At 41.1% G+C, this 20,327-nt stretch overlaps 1 protein-coding gene across 1 annotated transcript in view; it reads left to right on the forward strand.

Annotated features, from left to right (window-relative positions):
• ZNF280C (zinc finger protein 280C) overlaps window positions 1–17,053 on the forward strand; it is a 40,365-nt gene extending 23,312 nt beyond the window's left edge. Inside the window, 9 exon segments of the mRNA XM_041000065.1 lie at window positions 205–305; window positions 1,018–1,164; window positions 4,196–4,327; window positions 7,999–8,291; window positions 8,752–8,892; window positions 13,757–13,822; window positions 16,209–16,327; window positions 16,461–16,497; window positions 16,583–17,053. Coding sequence (XP_040855999.1) covers window positions 205–305; window positions 1,018–1,164; window positions 4,196–4,327; window positions 7,999–8,291; window positions 8,752–8,892; window positions 13,757–13,822; window positions 16,209–16,327; window positions 16,461–16,497; window positions 16,583–16,598 — 1,052 coding nt within the window. The 3' untranslated portion in view covers window positions 16,599–17,053.
• The last annotated feature ends 3,274 nt before the right edge of the window (window positions 17,054–20,327 follow it).

Consider the following 20,327-nt stretch of genomic DNA (forward strand, 5'->3'; position numbering starts at 1 on the left):
ACATAACACTATAGTTACCAGTTAGAGAATTGTTATAGCTACCGTCGTTACTATTCCTACTACTGTTACTACTTATTGTTATGGATGTACAGATTACTATTATTTATATTTTATATATGTTTATACATACACACACAAATATATGTGTATAAATATATATGTATATATCATTAGACTGATATAATTGTTTTTTTTTAATTTCAGCTATTTGCAGAATCTGTGAATTATCATTTGCATCAGAACGTATTCTTTTACTGCATATGAAGGACACTCACAAACCTGGTGAGATGCCATATATATGCCAGGTGTGTGCATTTTATTTTGTACTTAGGTATTTGCTTAATTTTCATCTGCTATGAAAATGTAGTTCCTCTGATTTTAGAAACCATTTAAATAACATTAGTTACTGTCCTAAAATTGAAGACCTTCTTCACTAATGAAAGCTCCCTTGATTTAATTTATGTATTACCTGGGGGTGGGGGCTGCATTTGACGTATAGGCTGTAGTCTCATGATAACTATACTAGACAGACACAAACATGTGAGCCTATCTTGTAAGAAAAATATAGGCATGCTGAAGAGAAAGGAGATACTCATGGTTGGAACCAGTTGAATGCTTTGGGATCATTATCTTTCCAGAATCAAAGTGCTCCCAGAAATGAGAAAAGAAGATAAATTGCCACTGACATAGCCTAGATGCTATTTGAAGTTTAAAGGAAAGAATACTCTGTTTTAGGTAGCCAAAAAATAGAGAGCAGGAAGTATCAGAGCTTGAAAGCTCAAGCCATGTCGGGGGTAGAAGAACTGAAATGAAGAAGGAAGGCCAGCTCTGATTTTGGAACATGTCCTTAAATTTTGCAAAGTAACTTTTCTGTTTCAGGAGTTATTATTACTTGCAGTTAGGAGATTCTTGCCTATATATAATCTTCTAAGGAAATGACCCGTAAGTGCTACTTTGAAATAATTGCATTTATGTTAAAAATTTTCATGTCAAACTAAACCTTCTTTACATTTCTAGGTTTGCCAGTTTAGATCATCAACATTTGCTGATGTGGAAACTCATTTTAAAACATTCCATGAAAACACTAAGCACTTGTTATGCCCCTTTTGCCTGAAAGTTAGTGAAATAGCAGCCACCTATATGAATCATTACATGAGCCATCAGGTGAGATTTAGTAATTTGTGTTGTCTAAATGAAAATAAATAAATATACCCACAAAGAGAAAACATTAGTTAAATTTGTTCTAGTTAGAAAGTAGAATTACTTGTGAAACTTGTTTCTTTGCCTGTTTGTTGTTTTTTTTTTTTTTTACCATGCTGAGGTTCATACATAAGTTTTTTTTTTTTTAAATCCTGAAAAATGACTAGAAATAGCAACTGTAGAAAAAAATAGAAAAGTTGAATACTTGATTGGCTATTTCAAGGTCTGAAGAGTGGTGGGAATGGGAATATTTTTGAAGGTAGTTATCCTGGGCATAGGAAATGGTATGTTTGAAATATGAAATTGAGAGCCCGTAACCTTCTTTTGTCCTTTTTTTCTTAACAACCTTATTTCTACTTTTTTGCCCACTCTTTATAATGGAAAGATATGCAACTATCATTAGTGACCCAGAATAGTCCTTTGTAGCAACTGGTTACAAAGGAACAGCAGTGACGCTTATTACCAGATATGTGAACTATGCCAGAGAACCCTAGGTTGTAACTTCTTTCCTACGTTCCTTTTACCAGTTCTGCCATGTAATTTCTGGGATGTCTATGTTAGTGCTTGTACTTTTCCCTGATCTTTCATTTTATGTTAACTGATTCTTTTCATGAAACTAGACTGTCCTTTAGCCAAAACTTTGATAAAACAGTGAGAGTTGTTGAGGGAAGGAACAACTATGCCTTTGCCAAAATCAGAAATCAGTGGATTTACAGAATTTAATTATTTAATACAGCTTTTCTTTCTTCACTGGTTAGCTCAATATATTTTACCATATTGCTTATATTTTCATGGCAAATTTCTTCAGCACTGGTAGTAACATAGCTTTTGGTTCATCACTATATAGTCATAAAATTAACTTGTTAAGTGGAAAACAATTTTTAAAAAGTAGAATTTCTGAACACACTCAAGATCACCTGTTATGACTGTGATGGTATCACATGTTCGAATATTTAAGATTTATTTATTTTTATTGGAAAGGCAGATATACAGAGAGTGTTAGTAGGGACAGAGAGAAAGATCTTCCATCTGCTGATTCACTCCCCAAGTGGTTGCAACAGCCAGACAGAGCCCAGCTGATCCGAAACCAAAAGCTTCTTCTGGGTCTCCTACATGCGTGCAGGGTTCCAAGGCTTTTGACCATCCTCTACTGCTTTCCCAAGCCAACAAGCAAGAAGCTGAAGGGAAATGGGGCAGCCAGGACATGAACTGGTACCCACATGGGATCCTGACGCATGCAAGGTGAAGATTACCTAATTGAGCCATTGCACCAGGCCCTGTAATTCCTTCATCCTCGTGGGCCCCCTCACCCTTAAGAACCTCTAGAAGAAGTTTTCTATTCTAGGATCTTCCTAGTAATGTGATGTCACTAAGTTGTTCCTAGGACTGATATCATGGTACAGCAGTTTAAACTCTGCATGGCTGGGACCCCTTATTAGAGTGTGAATTTGATTCCTGGTTGTTCCACTTCCAGTCCTGCTTCCTTCTAATGCACCTAGGAGGCAACAGAGGATGGCCCCTGCCACCCATGTGGGAGATCCAGATAGAATTGGTGGCTCCTTGCGCAGCAGTTCTGTTACAGCCATTTGGGCATGAACTAGCAGACAGATCTTTCTCTGCCTCCCCTCTCTATCTTTAATTCTGCCTTTCAAATAAACGAATACACATTTATAAAAGAAAATCACCTTCTCAGCCACACTTGCTACATTTCAGGTGCTCAGTGAGGGGCAGCACTGTGACATAGTGGGTAAATTCAACACCTGTAGCACTGGCATCCCTTATGGGCACCAGGTTGAGTCCCTGCTGCTTCACGTCTGATCCAGCTCCTGTTAATGCACCTGGGAGAGTAGCAGAGGATGGCCCCACTACTTGGGCCTCTGCAACCACATGGAAAACCCAGAAAAAGTTCCTGGCTTTGGCCTAGCCCCACCCTGGCAAATGTAGTCATTAGGGGAGTGAACCAGCAGATGGAAGACCTTTCTTTTTCACCGCGACACACATTTCTATCTCAATCTTTATATCTGCCTTCCAAATAAATAAAATAAATCTTTTTGTTTAATTATGTTTAATAACTACATGTAGCTGACATCTTCCAATTGGAAAGTGTGGCTATAGAACATTATCATCATTGCAGAAAAATTGATTGGGTAAACCAATTCAGTTGTTTATGTAACAACTTTCTTGGGAAGTTTTTTTTTTAATCAGATTTGTTGGGCTTATAAAGGTCAATCAAAATATTTTACCAACTCATGAAATAAATAGAAATAGCCAAAACTTTAAAAGAATTTATGTTTTAGGGCCCGGCGCCATGGCCTAGCAGCTAAAGTCCTCGCCTTGAATGTGCAGGGATCCCATATGGGCGCCGGTTCTAGTCCTGGCAGCTCCACTTCCCATCCAGCTCCCTGCTTGTGGCCTGGGAAAGCAGTCAAGGACGGCCCAAAGCCTTGGGAACCTGCACCCGCGTGGGAGACCTGGAGGAGGTTCCTGGCTCCTGGCTTCTGATCGGCGCAATACCGGCCATTGCGGTCACTTGGGAGTGAATCATCGGACAGAAGATCTTCCTCTCTGTATATCTGACTTTGCAATAAAAATAAAATGAATCTTAAAAAAATTTATATTTTAAAGTTAAAATATAGCAAAACATTTTCAGAGGATCATGTGCTTGGATAGCTCATACTATAAAATTTTTGTTTGTTTATACTTCAAATTTATAATTAACGGCTTTCATGCTATAGTTGCTATTAAACTTTTTCCGATTGGAATCTAATTGGTATAATTTTCAGAATGAATGCTTATATGGTAATATTGCTTTTGAAACTCAGTAATTCAAGGAGTGCTTTAAAAATAAAAATATTTTGATATATCTTGTGGAAGATAGTAAAATACTGATTTTTTTAGAAATTTAGAAATTAGAATAAAGCAATTTCAGGTAGCAGGGTTTATCATGATAAAAGATACTATTTCTGTGATTTCCATTAATATTTTATGTAAACAGAAAAAAGGAGTTCATCGTTGCACAAAATGCAGGCTGCAGTTTTTGACCGCCCAGGAGAAAATGGATCACAAATTACAGCATCGGACATTTATAAAGCCTAAAGAATTACAGGGATTGCCTTCAGGAACAAAAGTAAGTTTGAAATATATTGCATCTTTATTAATTTATTTTTATTTATTCAAGAGGTAGTGAGGTTGGCATTGTCTGGGCCACTCTCATCCCGTTTTAGTACCACTTCAAATCCCAGCTACTCACCTCCAGCCCAGCTCTCCACTGATGTGTCTGGGAAGAGGTGGATGATGGCTTGAGTCTCTGACACCTGCATGGCAGACCTGGCTGGAGTCTTTTGCACCTGGCTTCTTTCTGGCCTAACCTTGGCTATTGAGGACCTATAGAGAAGGAATCAAGATGGAAAGTCTCTCTCTACTTTCCTCACCACCCCTCCTTCCTTTCTCCTTCTATCATTCTGCCTTTTGAATACATAATCTTTAAAATAAATAACTAAATAAATAGGTACAGAGACAGACTGGGAGAGTTCCCATCTTCCCTTCTGCTGGTTCACCTCCTATTCCCTAAATGCCCAAAGGGCTGTAGTTGGAATTGGGGCCAGAGCCAAGAGCTTGAAATTCGGTCTAGGTCTCCCACATGTGTGTCAGGGATCCAGCTACTTCAGCTGTCACCTGCTGTCTCACAGGTCTGCACTGACAGGAAGCTGAAATTGGAAACTGGAGCTAGATATTGACCTCAGGCACTCCAACAGGAGATCCAGGCACCTTAACCCTATATCTCGGCTGCTTAGGTTGAACACCCACCCTTAAAATGTTGTGTTTTAATACGCTTTTATGAATAACAGAAACCTATTGAATGTAATATTAAAAATTGACTTCTACTTATTATAACCTTAGTTTTAGCTTTTATTATTATTATGCTTGGAAGTAAGAGCTTCTGACCCTCGCATTTGTCTCTTTTGTTTTTTGTTTTCTGTTGATGTGTGCTTTGCTGTATGCTTTCTCAGTGAGGGCAATAGGTTGATTGTACACTGGGTCAATAGGTTTCAATATTCTGCAGGCTTTGGGAGCTATTCCATTTGGCAGCATATATTTATGTCTGTTTCAGCAGCTAGATGATAAGGTGTTTTTAGGAATAATTGTGTTTGTTCTATCATTGTAACCCCAGCATGTATCAGTCTCTTGAAAACCATTCGTTTTGTTGAAGTTGGCATTACTGAATATATTCACAGAGAAACAAGTTCTGCTCTTGGGTAGTATTTGTTTTTAGTAAGGAAGCACACATCGAACTAAATTTTTCCTTTTTGCTGTCTGTATACACGTTTTGGACATGAATTAGCAGGCAGCTTTTTCTGCCTCCCCTCTCTATCTTTACCATTAGATAACATTAGCTCTTGAGAATTTGCTATAGGCGAGGGATGAATAATCAAAACTGAAATGAATAATCCCAAAATTTTTATGTTTGAGTTTGACTACATACCTTTGAATGTGTGTCTGGTATTTAAATTAATTAAAATCATGCAAACCAATACTCTGAATAGCTGCAATGAGGGGAACTAACCAATGTCCTTTGCTACAGTACATTCATCCCAAATTAAAACTGGATATGCAGGATACTGATAGTCCTCTTGCCTATCTTCCCATTCTGCTCATATACCACAAATAATAATAATAATAATTCTGAATTTCTTATGGAACTTTAGAATTAAACTTTCAGTTTCTTCATGCATACCCTTATTTGATCCATATGGTGGTGCAACGAGGTAGGTGAACCAAAGATTCCCATGCTATACATGAGGAGGCTTAGAAAAAAGAAAGTACTTACTCTTTTTCACATTTCTGGGAAAGAGGCAGAACTGAAATTTAGCCTCAGACCTTTTGGCCCCTGATTCAGTGCTCTTGTATAATATGAAACCACATGTATTTGATAGGCTTACATAGGCTGCTCCTCAAGCACGTGAGGGCAGTATAGTTAAATGATTAAAGTGAGTATTAATAGCTGACTGTGTTTTCTATTATTAGCCAATGAATATAAATATTTCATTTTCCAATTACTAGATAATACATTGTATATTAGCTCTCTTCATAACTAAGTTGTAGACATTGTTAAAAATCTCCGTGCTGTTGGGGCCTGGCGTGATGGCCTAGCAGCTAAAGTTCTCACCTTGAACATATCAGGATCCCATATGAGCACCAGTTCTAATCCCAGCTGCTCCACTTCCCATTTACCTCCCTGCTTTTGGCCTACGAAAGCAGCAGAGGACAGCCCAAAGCCTTGGGACCCTGCAGCCATGTGGGAGACCCAGAAGAGGCTCCTGGCTCCTGGCTTTGGAACAACTCAGCTCTGGCCCTGGCTGTCGCGACTACTTGGGGAGTGAATCAACAGATGGAATATCTTCCTCTTCATCTCTCCTCCTCTCTGTAGATCGGTCTTTCTAATGAAAATAAGTAAATCTTTAGAAAAAACAAAAATCTCCTTGTTGTATGAAGAATTAATGTAATCTCCACCATAACTTTAGGAAGCAAAACTCTTGCCTAATGAACTCCCAGAAAGAGAAGGTTATATTTATTGGAAACTGTTTTCTACTTACCAAAGGATAATACAGGTCTTTTCCAGCTATTTCAGGCTTTGAGTTAAATTTTGATCTCTATATTTGTGAAAGCTTTTTAGTTGCCTTGAAGATCAAAAATACCCATGGAGGAACTAGTGCTGCAGCACAGTAGGTAAAGCCACCACCTGCAGCACTGACATCCTATATGGGTGCCAGTTCAGATTCCTGCTAATGGCCTGAGGAAAAGCAGCTGAAGATGGCTTAAGTGCTCCCAACGGTCCCTGCATCCATGTGGGAGAAAAACCCATACCCATTAGCTGCAATTCCATTTCCCCTCCGCTAGTCCTGTGCAAACTTTATTTATTTTTAGATCCTATTGATTTTCCTATTCTGAAATTTTCCATAGGCAAGAGAGGAGGAAAGACAGAGAGAAAGATCTCTGTCCAATGATTTACTTCCCAAGTGGCCACAATGGCCAGAGCTAAGCTGGTCCAAAGCCAGGAGCCAGGAGCTTCCTCAGGGTCTCCCACACGGTGCAGGGTCCCAAGGCCTTGGGCCGTCCTTGACTGCTTTCCCAGGCCACAAGCAGAGAGCTGGATGGGAAGTGGAGCTGCTGGAACATGAACCAGTGTCCATATGGGATCCCGGGGCGTTCAAGGCGAGGACTTTAGCTGCTAGGCTACCACCCTCTAGGGTTTTATGTTTGTTTTTTAATTTGTTAATATTTATTCATTTATTTGAAAGGCAGTTAGAGAGAATGAAATATAGAGATATTTTGCATCTGATGGTTCACTCCCCAAAAAGGTCTCAGTGGCAGGAACTGGACATGTCTGATATCAGGAGCTTCTTCCCAGTTTCTCATGTTTAGTATTTATATCTTTAAAGAAATGCCTGTTCATTTATTTTTTTCCTTATTTCCTTGTGGTATTGCTGACAAATTAAGAAACCATTGTCTAGCAATGGTCATGAGAATTTACTCCTGTACTTTCTTGTAGTTCTGCACTTTTAGCTCTTAAAATTTGTTCATTGATATACATTGATTTAATCTTTGTGGTATAAGAATAAGGAGTTTGAATTACTCTTTCATTTAACTATCACCTTTTACAGCAGCATTTGCTAATACGACTATTCTTTTCTCCATTGAATTGTTTTGACACTATTTTCAGAAACAATTGGTCATAAGGTGAGGGCTTGCAGTTGGTGATATTTTTTTATACTAGTATCAAAATTCATTTTATTAAAGGTTACTATTCGAGCTTCATTTGGACATCTTCACTCAAAATCACTAATTAAAAGTTCTATAAGCACTTCTCTTGAGGTTTTGCCTCCATGCCGTGGTAGTACGTCTGCTACAAGTTCTACAGATGCCAGTGCAAGCAAGACAAGTAAGCCTGACGAGACTTTATCCAGTGGAAGTCCAGCTAGCACAACTCAGCTACAGGGAGATACAGCTGACCCTTGCATGAAACCCATTACCCAATTGAAGAGTCAGCGCAACGGAAGAAATACAATCAGCATAGCTTTGAAGAAGTTAAGGTACCACCCTCCATTCCTGATATACAATACTAATTTAATCTTCAGTATTAATATTTACTTTAATGTAATTTACCATATCACAGAACTGTTTTGTACACTCTTACCTAGCATAATTAGTTACTTGGTATAAAACCCAAGCAAATTATTTAAAAGATACTTTTGTACAGTTGCTGGACAGGAATTAAATTACCGTTTATTTTATAATTTCCATGTTCACACTAATTGTATACTTCATCTTGTGATATATGAGTTAGTTATTTCATCTTTTCTATTCCAGGGAAATAGTAACTGGTATTAGATTTTTTTTTACAGTTAATTTAGCTAGTTTTAAAGCAAATTTTGAAATTATAGTCTCTATTTAAAGATTAATTTAAACATCTTGACTTCAACTAAGAAGCAAATAAGGCTTTTCATTATTTTGTTTTACAATAATTTTAAACCACTTTTCTGCATTTGTAAGGTGCCGTCAGGAGATACACACGTGCATCGAGTGTCACTCCAAAATAAAAGATTTTGCAAGCCACTTTTCTGCAAATATACACTGCAGTTTTTGCAAATACAACACTAACTGTAATAAAGCCCGTAGAGAGCATATGACAAGGTAAGTTAAGCATGCAAACTGTAAATCAAAGTTATCATTCAGGAAGCTAATTTTTTTTTAAAACAGTGTCTCATCATGGAGATAAAAATATGCAGCAAGAGGGAGGTTGTAGGAAAATCATTGTACTTTTTTAATTGTAACAATTTAATTTTGATAATTTTTACATTTGATTAGGTTATAAAAGGTCAAGGGCTAGAGGAAAGTGAGTGAAACCATTGTTTTCACATTCTTTCTTACTTCCTGTAACTGGGGGGAGAGGAGGGATAAGGGAAGCCACACCCAGCCTCCCAACCATCCCAGGGTCCCAGATGTAGGGCATGATCCAAGGACACTACTCAAGTGCTACAATTCTGTATTGTTGGCGATCTTGCCACTCCAAACGTGATGCAATCTCTCCAGACTCCACTGGCTGACATAGTCCACCTTAGAGTCTGTTTGCCCAGGCATTCTTGGCAGGGGTACTTGATCAATTTGTTATGTCCTTCATCCTCTATTATGGTACCAGGTGTCCTCTGTAGGCTCCAGTGTACTGCCATATCCTCCATGTGCATCTGGATATGCTGTCCACTGCTCCATCTAAGCTCTTGAGGAGTCCCAGCTCTGACACATGCATTCCATGGTCAGACCTTGGAATCTGCAGTTTTCTCCATGGTTAGAGTTCCGAGTCCAGTGGTTCACTTGGGGGGATTCCCAAAGAAACCTCATCTGAGGTGATTCCAGAACTGATTCTTGTGTGTGCTTGCCCAATGCAGGGTCCAGTCAGTCTGTCGCCCCAATTTGCCTACGCACACACTACTGGGTCAGTTCTGTCTCCAGCCCTGTCTTCTATGCAAACTAATGGGTGTTGCAGTCCAGCCCAATCCTGCCCACCACATGCTTGGCCCTCATGCAAGCCAGTGAGAGCTTCAGCCTAGTTGGAATGACCTGCAATAACCCCCACCAGATCCGCCCCCTGCCCTGGTTCCCATGCTTGCCAGCATGAACAGCAGACTGGTCCATTCTGTTTCACATCCCACTGAGCTCTCGTATATGTCAATGGGAACAGAAACCTAATTCAACCCAACCAACCAGCCCCTCTATCCAGCAAACACATGTGCTAGCAGGTGCTACTCTGTCTAGCCATGCCTGCCCCTAGTCCTGGTTTCCATGCTCACCAGCTGGAGTGGCAACCCAAGAGGGAGATGCTTACTGCTTCCCTAATGGGCTCACTCCCACTCCTGGATCTTGCACTCACCAGGTGGTACTGAAGTTTAACTTTTTCTTCCTGTGCCAGCATCTGCTAGCTGATCCACACCCACTCTGGCTTATGCTTGTACCAGTAAGTATAATCTGTCCAGCCTGGCTTGTGCTGGATCCAGCTTACATGAAGGCCAACCGGTGTTGTAACCCTTTCTGGCTTGGTCTTCCCCCAATCCCAGCTTTCACTACAATCCCAGCTTACCACTACCAGTGGTAGTAGTGACCCAGCAGAGGAGCACCTCACAGCTCCCCTACTGGGTTCACCCCTTGCTGCCCTGGATCTCACGTATGCTACTTGCGTGCTGCAACCCAGTCTGGCATGGCCCTCCTCCCCTTGGCATTTGCTAGGGGTGCTATAGCCTGGTCTGGCCCTGCCCATCCCTAGTTCCTTCTCACACTGGTAGGGACTACAACCTAGCCCAGCCCAAACAACCCCCAGTCCTGGCCTTAATGTAAACTGGCTGGTATTACAGACCAACCTGGCATGACCCACACACCAGTCTGGCTCTCGGAATGCCAGCAGGTGATATGAACTGGCCCAGCCTGGCTCACCCCAGACCTGAGCCAAAGGAAAGCTGATGGGTGCTGTAACCTGGCCTGATCTGAGCTGCTCCCTTTCTTGGTTCTTGCGCTCATCTGCAAAGACTGTGTCCTGACAAAAGTTCCCCATGCTCCTCCATCAGAACATCTCCCAATGCCGTATCTCACACCCACACGTGGGTCCATGTGCCAACCCTACTTAGTCCACCTCCTGTTCTAACAGGAAGAGTAGTCTTTCCTGACTGGCCCTCGCCTATTCCAGTTCTTACTGTTCAGTGCTACAGCCCAGCCAAGCCTAGTCCACACCCAGATGTAGCTCACACATGGCTCAGCAGAGGCAAGACCTAGCCCAGCCTGTCCTATACCCACCCTGGTTCTCACGATCACCAGTGGGTGCTGGAGTCTAGCACAGTCTGGCACAACCCAGACCCAGTCCACATACATGCCAAGGGATATTGCAGTTGTGTCCAAGCAAGACTGCAGCCCAAATGCCGGCCCCCGCGCAAACCCGTGGGACCCACAACCCACCCAGGGCATCCCCTTAGCTCCCTAACCAAGCCTGATCCCAGCCACAGATCTCACGTATGCCAGTGGTTGCTCTGACCCAGCTTAGCATAGTCTCTCCCCTGGCTTGGCCTTTGCCTTCAGATGCTGCAACCTGGCCGGCCCCCAGTCCTAACACTCACTGCTGGGTGCTGCAACCTGGCCCTGCTCAATCTGCTCTCATATAGACTAGTAGGTGTGGTAGCACTCTAATCCTGTTTTCTGCACTTGCCAGTGGGTTGTGGATTGCTTGGCCCTGCCCACTCCATCCCCTTCCAAAACCAACTCACATACTTGCTGACTGATAGAGTTATCCTGCCCAACACCCAAGCCTGAACCACGTGCTCATCGGCGGGAGTTATGACCTGCTAGGGGTTTTTCCCAAGTTACCCCACTTGGTCCACTCTCAGACCCAGATCTCACACATGCCAATGGGTGTTTGGCTCTTGCCCAACATAACCTGCCCCAACTGTCCTGGCCTTTGTATGAACTGATGCAGCCCAACCCACCCCACAGCCTGTTTTAGGGCGCTCATGTGGGTGCTGCAGCCTGTACCTTCTGCGCTTGTTCCCAGCCCCAGTACCAGTGAGCATAAATGAGTTCCATGGTCACGCCTAGCTCAGCCCATCACCATTCCAACTTTCAAGCTAACCAGCAGGAATTGTAATTCCATAAGGTTGGGCCCACATATCCCCCACAGAATCCACCCTCCTGACCTGGTTCTCTTGTGTACTTGTTGGTGTCATGGCCCAGTCTAATGTTTGTTACCCATCCCCTGATCTGACACTCACTGTCAGGTGCTGGGATCTAGCCCTGCTAGACATGCCCTTAGCCATCCATACCTTGTGTGTGTGCTGGTGTGGGGTGGTCAACCCTGTTCCATGCTAATAAGCTCAGGGTCCCAAGGCTTTGGGCTATCCTCTACTGCATTCCCAGGTCACAAGCAGGGATTTGGATGGAAAGCGGAGCAGCTAGGACACGAACTGAGGCCCATATGGGATCCCAGCACATGGAAGACAAGGACTTTAGCTGTTAGGCTATGGCACCATGCCCCCCGCAAATATAATTTTTAAAAATATTTTCCTTGTTGCTTATTCCTAGAATATAGTGTTCCTTCACTCTCAGTTCACCTACTTCCAGAAGTGTCTGATAACCAAAGTTATTCATAAAGATTTTTCCTTTATTTGAGTTCTATATCACCAAGCTATTCTACTTCATATTTGCCTGTACTATCTCTGTAAAGAAACTCTTTGTTTTCATCTTGCCACCTATTCTGAGGCTATTGTCTTGGGATTATTGCTAGCCAGAATCTTTTATTTTTTCTTGTGCATATATGCCATGATGATGGTGGTTACCTTGTGTTTAAGGCTAACTATGTTTGGCTAGTTTGGATCTGTCAGAAAAAAGATAAAGCTAATGTTTTTCAAATTTAGCTTGCATAAGCATGAGATGTAAAATTTGTTAAAATTGGTTTCTGGGCCTCCTGCTAGAGATGGAGTGAGCAGGTTTGCAGTGAGACCTGAGCCTTTTCCATTCTAACAAGGTTCCAGGTGATACTCGGAGTAATGCAAAACCTGGCTAATCCTGTCTTGTTTTCTAACAGACAAGCTTTTCTTTTTAATTTAAAATTGATACGAGAGCTATTACCATTGGTTGCAGAGGTCTGTTCCCATTTGTAGGAGAAGCATTGTTTTAACTTATGAACTTTGCTTCCTTTAAAAAGTTTTGCTAGTAATTGCAAAGGGTTCTTTAGTGTTTGATTTTATTTCTATGTTTAGCAATGCCATTTAGTTTGAGTCGCATTTACTTCCAGAATAATTCAGACTGTTGCCGTCCATATTAAAATAAAAAGCACATTAGAATCAGAAAGTAACAAATGAAAATCATTCATAATGACTTCTATTATTGCAGAATAAATTATTAGCAAATGGCCTTTAAGTTGTTTTTACTCTTAATTGCTAGAGAAGCTTACTTTGATTCTTTACACTTTTAACTCTTGAGAATTCTTTATAGTGGTGAGGTACAGATCATCTAAGAATATTCTCAGGGAAACAATTAATTCAAAAATATACCTCAGGCAAAATTGAATGTAAGATAAAACTTTTGAATTAAACCAAGGTGGCTGTTTTGGTGCATTCAGGCTGCTATAACCAAATACTAGACTGATAAGTGTGTAAATGACAGAAATTTCTCATGCTCTGGATGCTGAGAATTCTAGTTATGGTGTCAGCAGTTTTAAGTGTGTAGTGAGGACCCATTGCTCATACATGCCACATTGTCACTGCATCGCCACACAGTGGAAGGGGCGAGCTAGTTCTCTGGGCCCAAAGGCCTGCACCACCTAATATTATAATTGTGACAGTTTGTATTTTGATATATGAATGGGTGGGTCACATTTAGACCATAGCAATGACCAACATATTTGTATTATTAAGGGTCATGATCAATAAAACTCAGAAATTAAGCATATTCAAAATGTAGTTATAAAATATGATTCAATTGACAAAATTAATAAAATCTTATTTATCTATCGCCTCTCCAGTAGTCATGGCAACTCTCAAAAACAGCAGATTCATTTTCTGAAGAAGCATTCTTCCAAAGCTTTCAGGTAACCAGTTGATCTTTTTCCTTTTTCTCCATTTAAAAATTGTAATACTTCTTCAAACCTGATATTGGGGTACCTTGTATATAATATGATTGTTACTGGACATAGTAAAGTTCTGCTCATTGTACCAATAGACCAGGGTGGGGAACCTTTTTTATTCCAATAGCCATATTTATTTTTTTAATTAATTTATTTTTTTATTGCAAAGTCAGATATACAGAGAGGAGGAGAAACAGAGAGGAAGATCTTCCGTCCAAAGATTCACTCCCCAAGTGACCTCAACAGCTGGTGCTGCGCCGATCCAAAGCCAGGAGCCAGGAACTTCCTCCAGGTCTCCTACATGAGTGCAGGGTCCCAAGGCTTTGGGCTGTCCTTGACTGCTTTCCCAGGCCACAGCCAGGGAGCTGGATGGGAAGTAGAGCTGCCAAGACTAGAACTGGTGCCCATATGGGATCCCGGTGCATTCAAGGCAAAGACTTTAGCTGCTAGGCTATCGCACCGGGCCCCATTTTGATATTTATAGCATCACCCACAGGCCATATAAATTAATCAACTTCAAAATTAGTCTGCTGCAGATTTATTTGATTTCAGGTTCTACCTGCGATTGCCTTAGCAGATCCAGAGAAATGATTTTGTGGGACTCACATAAAGCACAGGCAGGGCTAATGTTCCTACCCCTTCTATCTAAGGGTTAGCCTATAATTCCTGAATCAACTTTGTTTCACTGGTGCCAGTGATTAAGGGGAAACCTTCAGTATTTGAGGAGAAGTAAGTTTACTCAAGCTGTATGAGGTTTGAAGCCAGTATGAAGCCTTGGGAATTTTTACTTTTTCTTCATAAATTGAAGACAAATATGCAACGTGGTTATATACAAAAAGTTTTGATTAATATTTCTAAAGGTATTAAAATTAACTTTGATTTTACTGTAAACTCTGCTCAAAATCACCAAGCATGATTTTTTTTCACATTTTTCTGATCTGTTTTCACTCCATGTTCCTCTGTTTAGTTATTTTGCTCATGTTACCAGGTATTTACCAGGCATTGAATAGTATCTGCACTTAGTGGACACTTGATATATACTTTTTTTGAGTAAGTTCATGTATATATTGAAAATTAATGATTTTGGACCAATAGTTCACACACAGACTGATTCCATTTTAAAAATACATTAGCGTCATTGTTAAAACAATACTGCATGCAGGTAATTTGAAAAGGACAAGCTATATTGCATGTTTTAGAAAAAAAAATTTAAACCTGTGAATGAATTTCTTAATTTTAAAGATGATATATTTTTTTAAGTATACCTCATTTTTAAGCTCAGTTGTGTGCATGGTATTTGACTGATTAAAGATGGAAGGTGTTTTCTCAAATTTCAATCTTCAGCAAAAAACTGGTTATTTTCCATGCGTGGAACTTGCCATTATTTGTAACAAGGAGGACAAAGAGACTTTATGATTTCAAGGATGAGGGGAAATTGCTGCTTCTGTGAAAAGAAACATTCTGATTTGAAGAAATAGCATGCATAAAAGTGTAGCAAGGGGCCCAGCGCAGTAGCCTAGTGGCTAAGTCCTCACCTTGTATGTGCAGGTGCCCAGCGCAGTAGCCTAGTGGCTAAGTCCTCACCTTGTATGTGCAGGTGCCATGTGGGTGACAGTTCATATCCCAGCTGCTCTGCTTCCCTTCTGCCTTCCTGCTTGTGACCTGGGAAGTGGGTGAAGGACGGTCCAATGCCTTGGACCCTACACTCGCATGGGAGACCTGGAGAAGGCTCCTGGCTCCTGGCTTCAGATCAGCTCAGCTTGGCTCCGGCCATTGCAGCCACTTGGGGAGTGAAACAACGGAGGGGAAGATCTCTCTGTGTCCACTTCTCTCTATGGATATGACTTTCCAATGTAAAATAAATAAATATAGATTTTTAAAATCATAGACAAAAGCACATTACATAAGCCTTTTTGTGTTACAGTGAATAACCAGTAGTAGTTTGAATGGAGCATGACGTTCGTATAACAGTGTGTGCAATCTGGGGGGATCATTTTAAGCTTAGATTCAGGTTGTGAAGTCCTTTGAAACAGTGCCAGGGAGTTTAGACTTAATTTTAATTTGAAGACATTGGGCATATCACCGATGTCTTGAATAAAATCAAGGGCTCTAAATGAAGACCAGTTTGGAGGAGAGTACAAGCTGAGTTGCAATGTATTAAGCACATAAATGGATTAAAGCTATTGTGGTAGTTAAGGCTGATGCAGTAATAACCTGGATTAAGGTGTTGAAATGACATTACATCACATCAGAAGAACATGGACTCTTAAAACTGATTATTGAACCTGTGTGTGGATTGCCGTAAAATATAAGAACCTCTTTCTAATTTCTCTTCTTTTTCCTCCCATAGGGGCATTACTGTAGTCTGCCTTCACTGTGATTTCCTAAGCGATTCTACGCGCCTAGATCGTATGGCTAAACACTTAAGTCTTTATAGAACTCACAGTTGCCAAGTTGTGATCGAGAATAGTAAGTATACATTAAATGTTACTTTGGGCTTCTGCTATTTATTCCAGTATTTTTATGGGCCCTTTATATATTAAACCAAGTCTAGCTTTTCACATACACTGCTTTAAGTATAAAACTCTTTTTCTTTTTGCAGTGACCAAAATTACCTCAACTTCTGAACTCACTGCTGGGTAAGTTTCATTTTCATTCCATGCATTTTAATGCATCATTCATAGAAATGAAAAATATTAAAGTGTTTTGTTTTTACTTTCAAAGCCAGTTGATGAACTAGGTTGCTGCTGTGTGACGATCGTACAACCTGGTGCGAGACAAGTTGGAATATCCCAAGTTCAATGTTCTGAAGTGTTTTCTTACCCAAAGGCAGTTTCCCAAGTTTAAAGTTCTGACGCATAAAGTTTAACCACATGAAGGTGGTTAAACTACCAATTCATGACACTAGGTCTTAGAAGCTTTTTCAGTTTTCAGATGGCTCTAGATTCTCTACCTTATCTCTTTCAGGTTAATGCATCTTAACGCGTGTTTTTTCCTCCAGTTGGCACTCTGCAAAACTAATTTGTGTTACTATAGTCTTCCCTTGCTTGCTTAAGTAATGTGCGTTTTTCTCTGGTGTGTTTGCCTTTGGAATATTACATTCCAAACTATAGGAACTGTTCATCGTTTATTGTCTGATTTGTCTGCTTTCTTTGAAGTGTTACATTTTAGGTCAAATAGCTGGGTTTTTTTTTCTCTCTCCTCTTTGTCATTGTTCTATTTTTCATACATTTTCAGATGCAGGAACAACACAGAAATTTAAAAAAAAATCCAGAATACCACTGGACAGTGTCCCACTTCAGAGGACACAACTGATGCCTGTTCTCTCTTTCCACACAATGTGAATTGTTTGCCTGTGAGACCTCCTCCAGTTTGTGGCCTTAAGAAGTCAGGAGAGTTCCTGACCACCTGACTGGCCGCCCATAAGGCTGATGCTCATTCGGCCAGAGATGACCTCAGAGCTCACCTAACTGAATACAACTTTCCACTGAGGGTTTTGGCACTTCCTGTAAGATGTAAGAGTTGATTCTAAGACATGACTGTGAAATCAGTCCTTTGACATCCAAGTTGATGTTCAGTCAGTTTGACTGCTGTCCTTTACTAATCTAGCATGCATGCAGTCTAAGGAATATAAAAATTCTGGTCTTCGAACCCAGGTTACGTTGTTTTTAGAAAAAGAAAATTTTTATAAAGTTACCTTCCTGAGATAAGTTATTCTTATTGCCATGTATGGTTTTATTCAGTATTAATACTAGGAATTCTCAGCAATACTAATACCCAAAATGTGTAATTTTGAAAACCTTCATTGATTTTGACAGCTTAGTTTTATGTCATTCTTCATTAACTTTTTCATGTTCTTTTTGTTATGTCTCCTTTGCATTATTCTTCTTACACCTCTTGTTTTGTGTTTTATTTCTGTTAAGAACTTCCAGACATTCCTTAAACCTCTTTGCAGATCTCATGTAATTACCTACATGTAGCTTCTTAATTGGATACCTGTTCAGACCATTTGATGTTATAACATGTATCATCTTGGGAATATCATTTACATTTTAGGGATTATGAGTTCTGAGACAAAGAATTGGCAAAATGTCTTTCAGAACCTGAAAAACAACTTTTAAACTTGCAAATATCTAATACATGTTATCATCTTAGCCATCAAGCCATTAATGTAATTCTTTTGGATAAAGATAATATATTCAAAAGTACTGGGACCAAGAAGTGCACTTGTTTCCTACCCATATATATAGATATAGACATATGTTTTAAAAAATTGATGTTTGTTTATTTTGGTTACACTGAATAAATATTTGTTGAACATTTTTATGTTACTTATTTTTAAATAAAGTTTGCATTGTTAAAAGTGTCTTGGTAATTATTTTCTTAAAAAGTTTCATGTGAAAGTTGTGGGTTGTATGACATAACTAGGATCATTATTTTGCTTCTTATGTGGAAGCCTGGTTGTTCTGCTGACTAAGTGCTCTGACTTATAGCATGTCTCACACTTCTTTCTCCAGTGTAGGTAAAAACTCACCATTTGGAGCCAGAGCATTGGCTTAACAGGCTAATCCTTCACCTGCAGTGCTGGTACCCCATATGGCCATTGGTTAGAGTCCTAGCTGCTCCACTTGCCATCCAGCTCCCTGCCTATAGCCTGGGAAGGCAAGGGAGGGTGACTTAGGTCCTGCAGCCCTTGAACCCATGTAGAAGAACCAGAAGAAGCTTCTGGCTCTTGGCTGAAGATTGGCACAGCTCTGGCCATTGCAGTCTTTTAGGGAATGAACCAGTAGGTGGAGGAAAGACCTCTGTCTGTATCCTTATCTCTCTTAGATAAAAATAAATCTTTTTTTTAAAAAGCTTACCACTTATACTTTACTAGGTTCTTGAACTTTTCATAATTTATTTTATTTTTGATAATGCTTACGTAGTTGAGAAGAACCATCAATTAGGGTGGGAAGGATCAAGGAATGGAGGAAGTGGATGAGACGACTGCTTTCATTCTTCCTTTCTATTCTTCCTGTGTCTGGAGGAAGAGGAGAGAGAGAGAGGAGGTGAGGGTCACTCCCAGCAGCCTAAGCATACCAGTACCCAAGGATGTGGGACAGCCACCCAATGTCATCCTAGGGTCCCCAGTGTGCAGCGTGCTCTGAGGATACTGCTCAAGTAGTCTTGATAGTTCTCACATGCGGCTGATTTCATTGCTCCAAGGTTGAGGAAATCCCTCCCAAGTCCATTGACTGATATAATCCACCTCAGAGTCTCAGCTCACCCATATACCTGCTGTCAAAGCTCAAACAGGACTGGTGCCCAATTTGTTCTACCCTGCATGGTATTAGACATCGTCTGCAGGCTTCAGTGATCTGTCATGTTCCCCACGTGCATCTGGTCAAGCTGTCTGCTGCACAGGCTTCAGCAACTGAGGAGGCCCAGTTCTGAAACATAATTCCAGTCAGGCCACAGATCCTGTCATTTTCCCTGTGGTTGGAGTTTTGAATCCAGAGGTCCAGTTGCTGGGGGGTATGGGTCCCCAAAGAAATCTCAACTTAAGCGACCCCAGACCTGACTCCTCTGTTCCAGCCAGTGCAGGGTTCAGCTCAGTCCATCACCAGCTTCAGCATGGTTGCAGTTACCAGGTCAGATCTGTCCCCAGCTTCATCTCATACACAAACCAATGGGTGCTGTGGCCCAGGCTAAGCCTACGAACCACACCCTCAGCCCTCATGTACATTAATGGGAACTGCAGCCCAGTTGGAGCAACTTCCAATAACCTCCACCAGACCTGCCCCCAGCCCTGGTTCCTGTGCAGCAGACTGGTCTGATCTGTCCTTCAGCCATTTGGGTTTTGTACACACCAGTGGATGCTGCAGCCTACCTCAACCCAACCAACCCACGTATCCAACTCACACTCATGCTGGTGGATGCCACCACCTGTCTAGCTAGGCCCACCCCCAGACATGGTTCTCATGCTAACCTGTGGGAATTAGAGCCCATCAGAGAGGTGCCCACATTTTCCCAATTGGGCCCACTCCCAGTGCTGGATATCATACTTTCCAGGTGGTTCTCAGTTTAGCTTGATAGGATTTGCTCCTGTTCCCAGCACTTGGCAGCTGAATGTGAACTGCCAGTTGCCAATGTGAGTTGGTAGGGCAAGGCTCCAGCACCCACCTGTCCCATATCCAACCCAGCCTATACCACACCCTGTTCTGGTTTTCAAATCTGCCAGTGGGTGCTATGAACTGGCCCAGCCTGTCCTGCCCCAGACCTGACCCACACACAGGCCAGCAGGTACTAACTGTAACCTGGCCTGGTCTGGGTTGCTCCTAGCCTCAGTTCTTATGCTCACCTGCAGGAACTGTGTCCTGACAAAGAATTTCTCCAAGATTCTCTATCAGGTCACATCCCAGATTGCACGCATACTGGAAGTTGCTTGGCCCAGCCTGACTTGGCCCACCCCTTGCCTTGGCATATA

The sequence above is a fragment of the Ochotona curzoniae genome, unplaced genomic scaffold (assembly GCF_017591425.1).
Source record: "Ochotona curzoniae isolate NIBS_2020 unplaced genomic scaffold, NIBS_Ocur_1.0 scaffold_1852, whole genome shotgun sequence".
Classification (NCBI taxonomy): Eukaryota; Metazoa; Chordata; class Mammalia; order Lagomorpha; family Ochotonidae; genus Ochotona; species Ochotona curzoniae.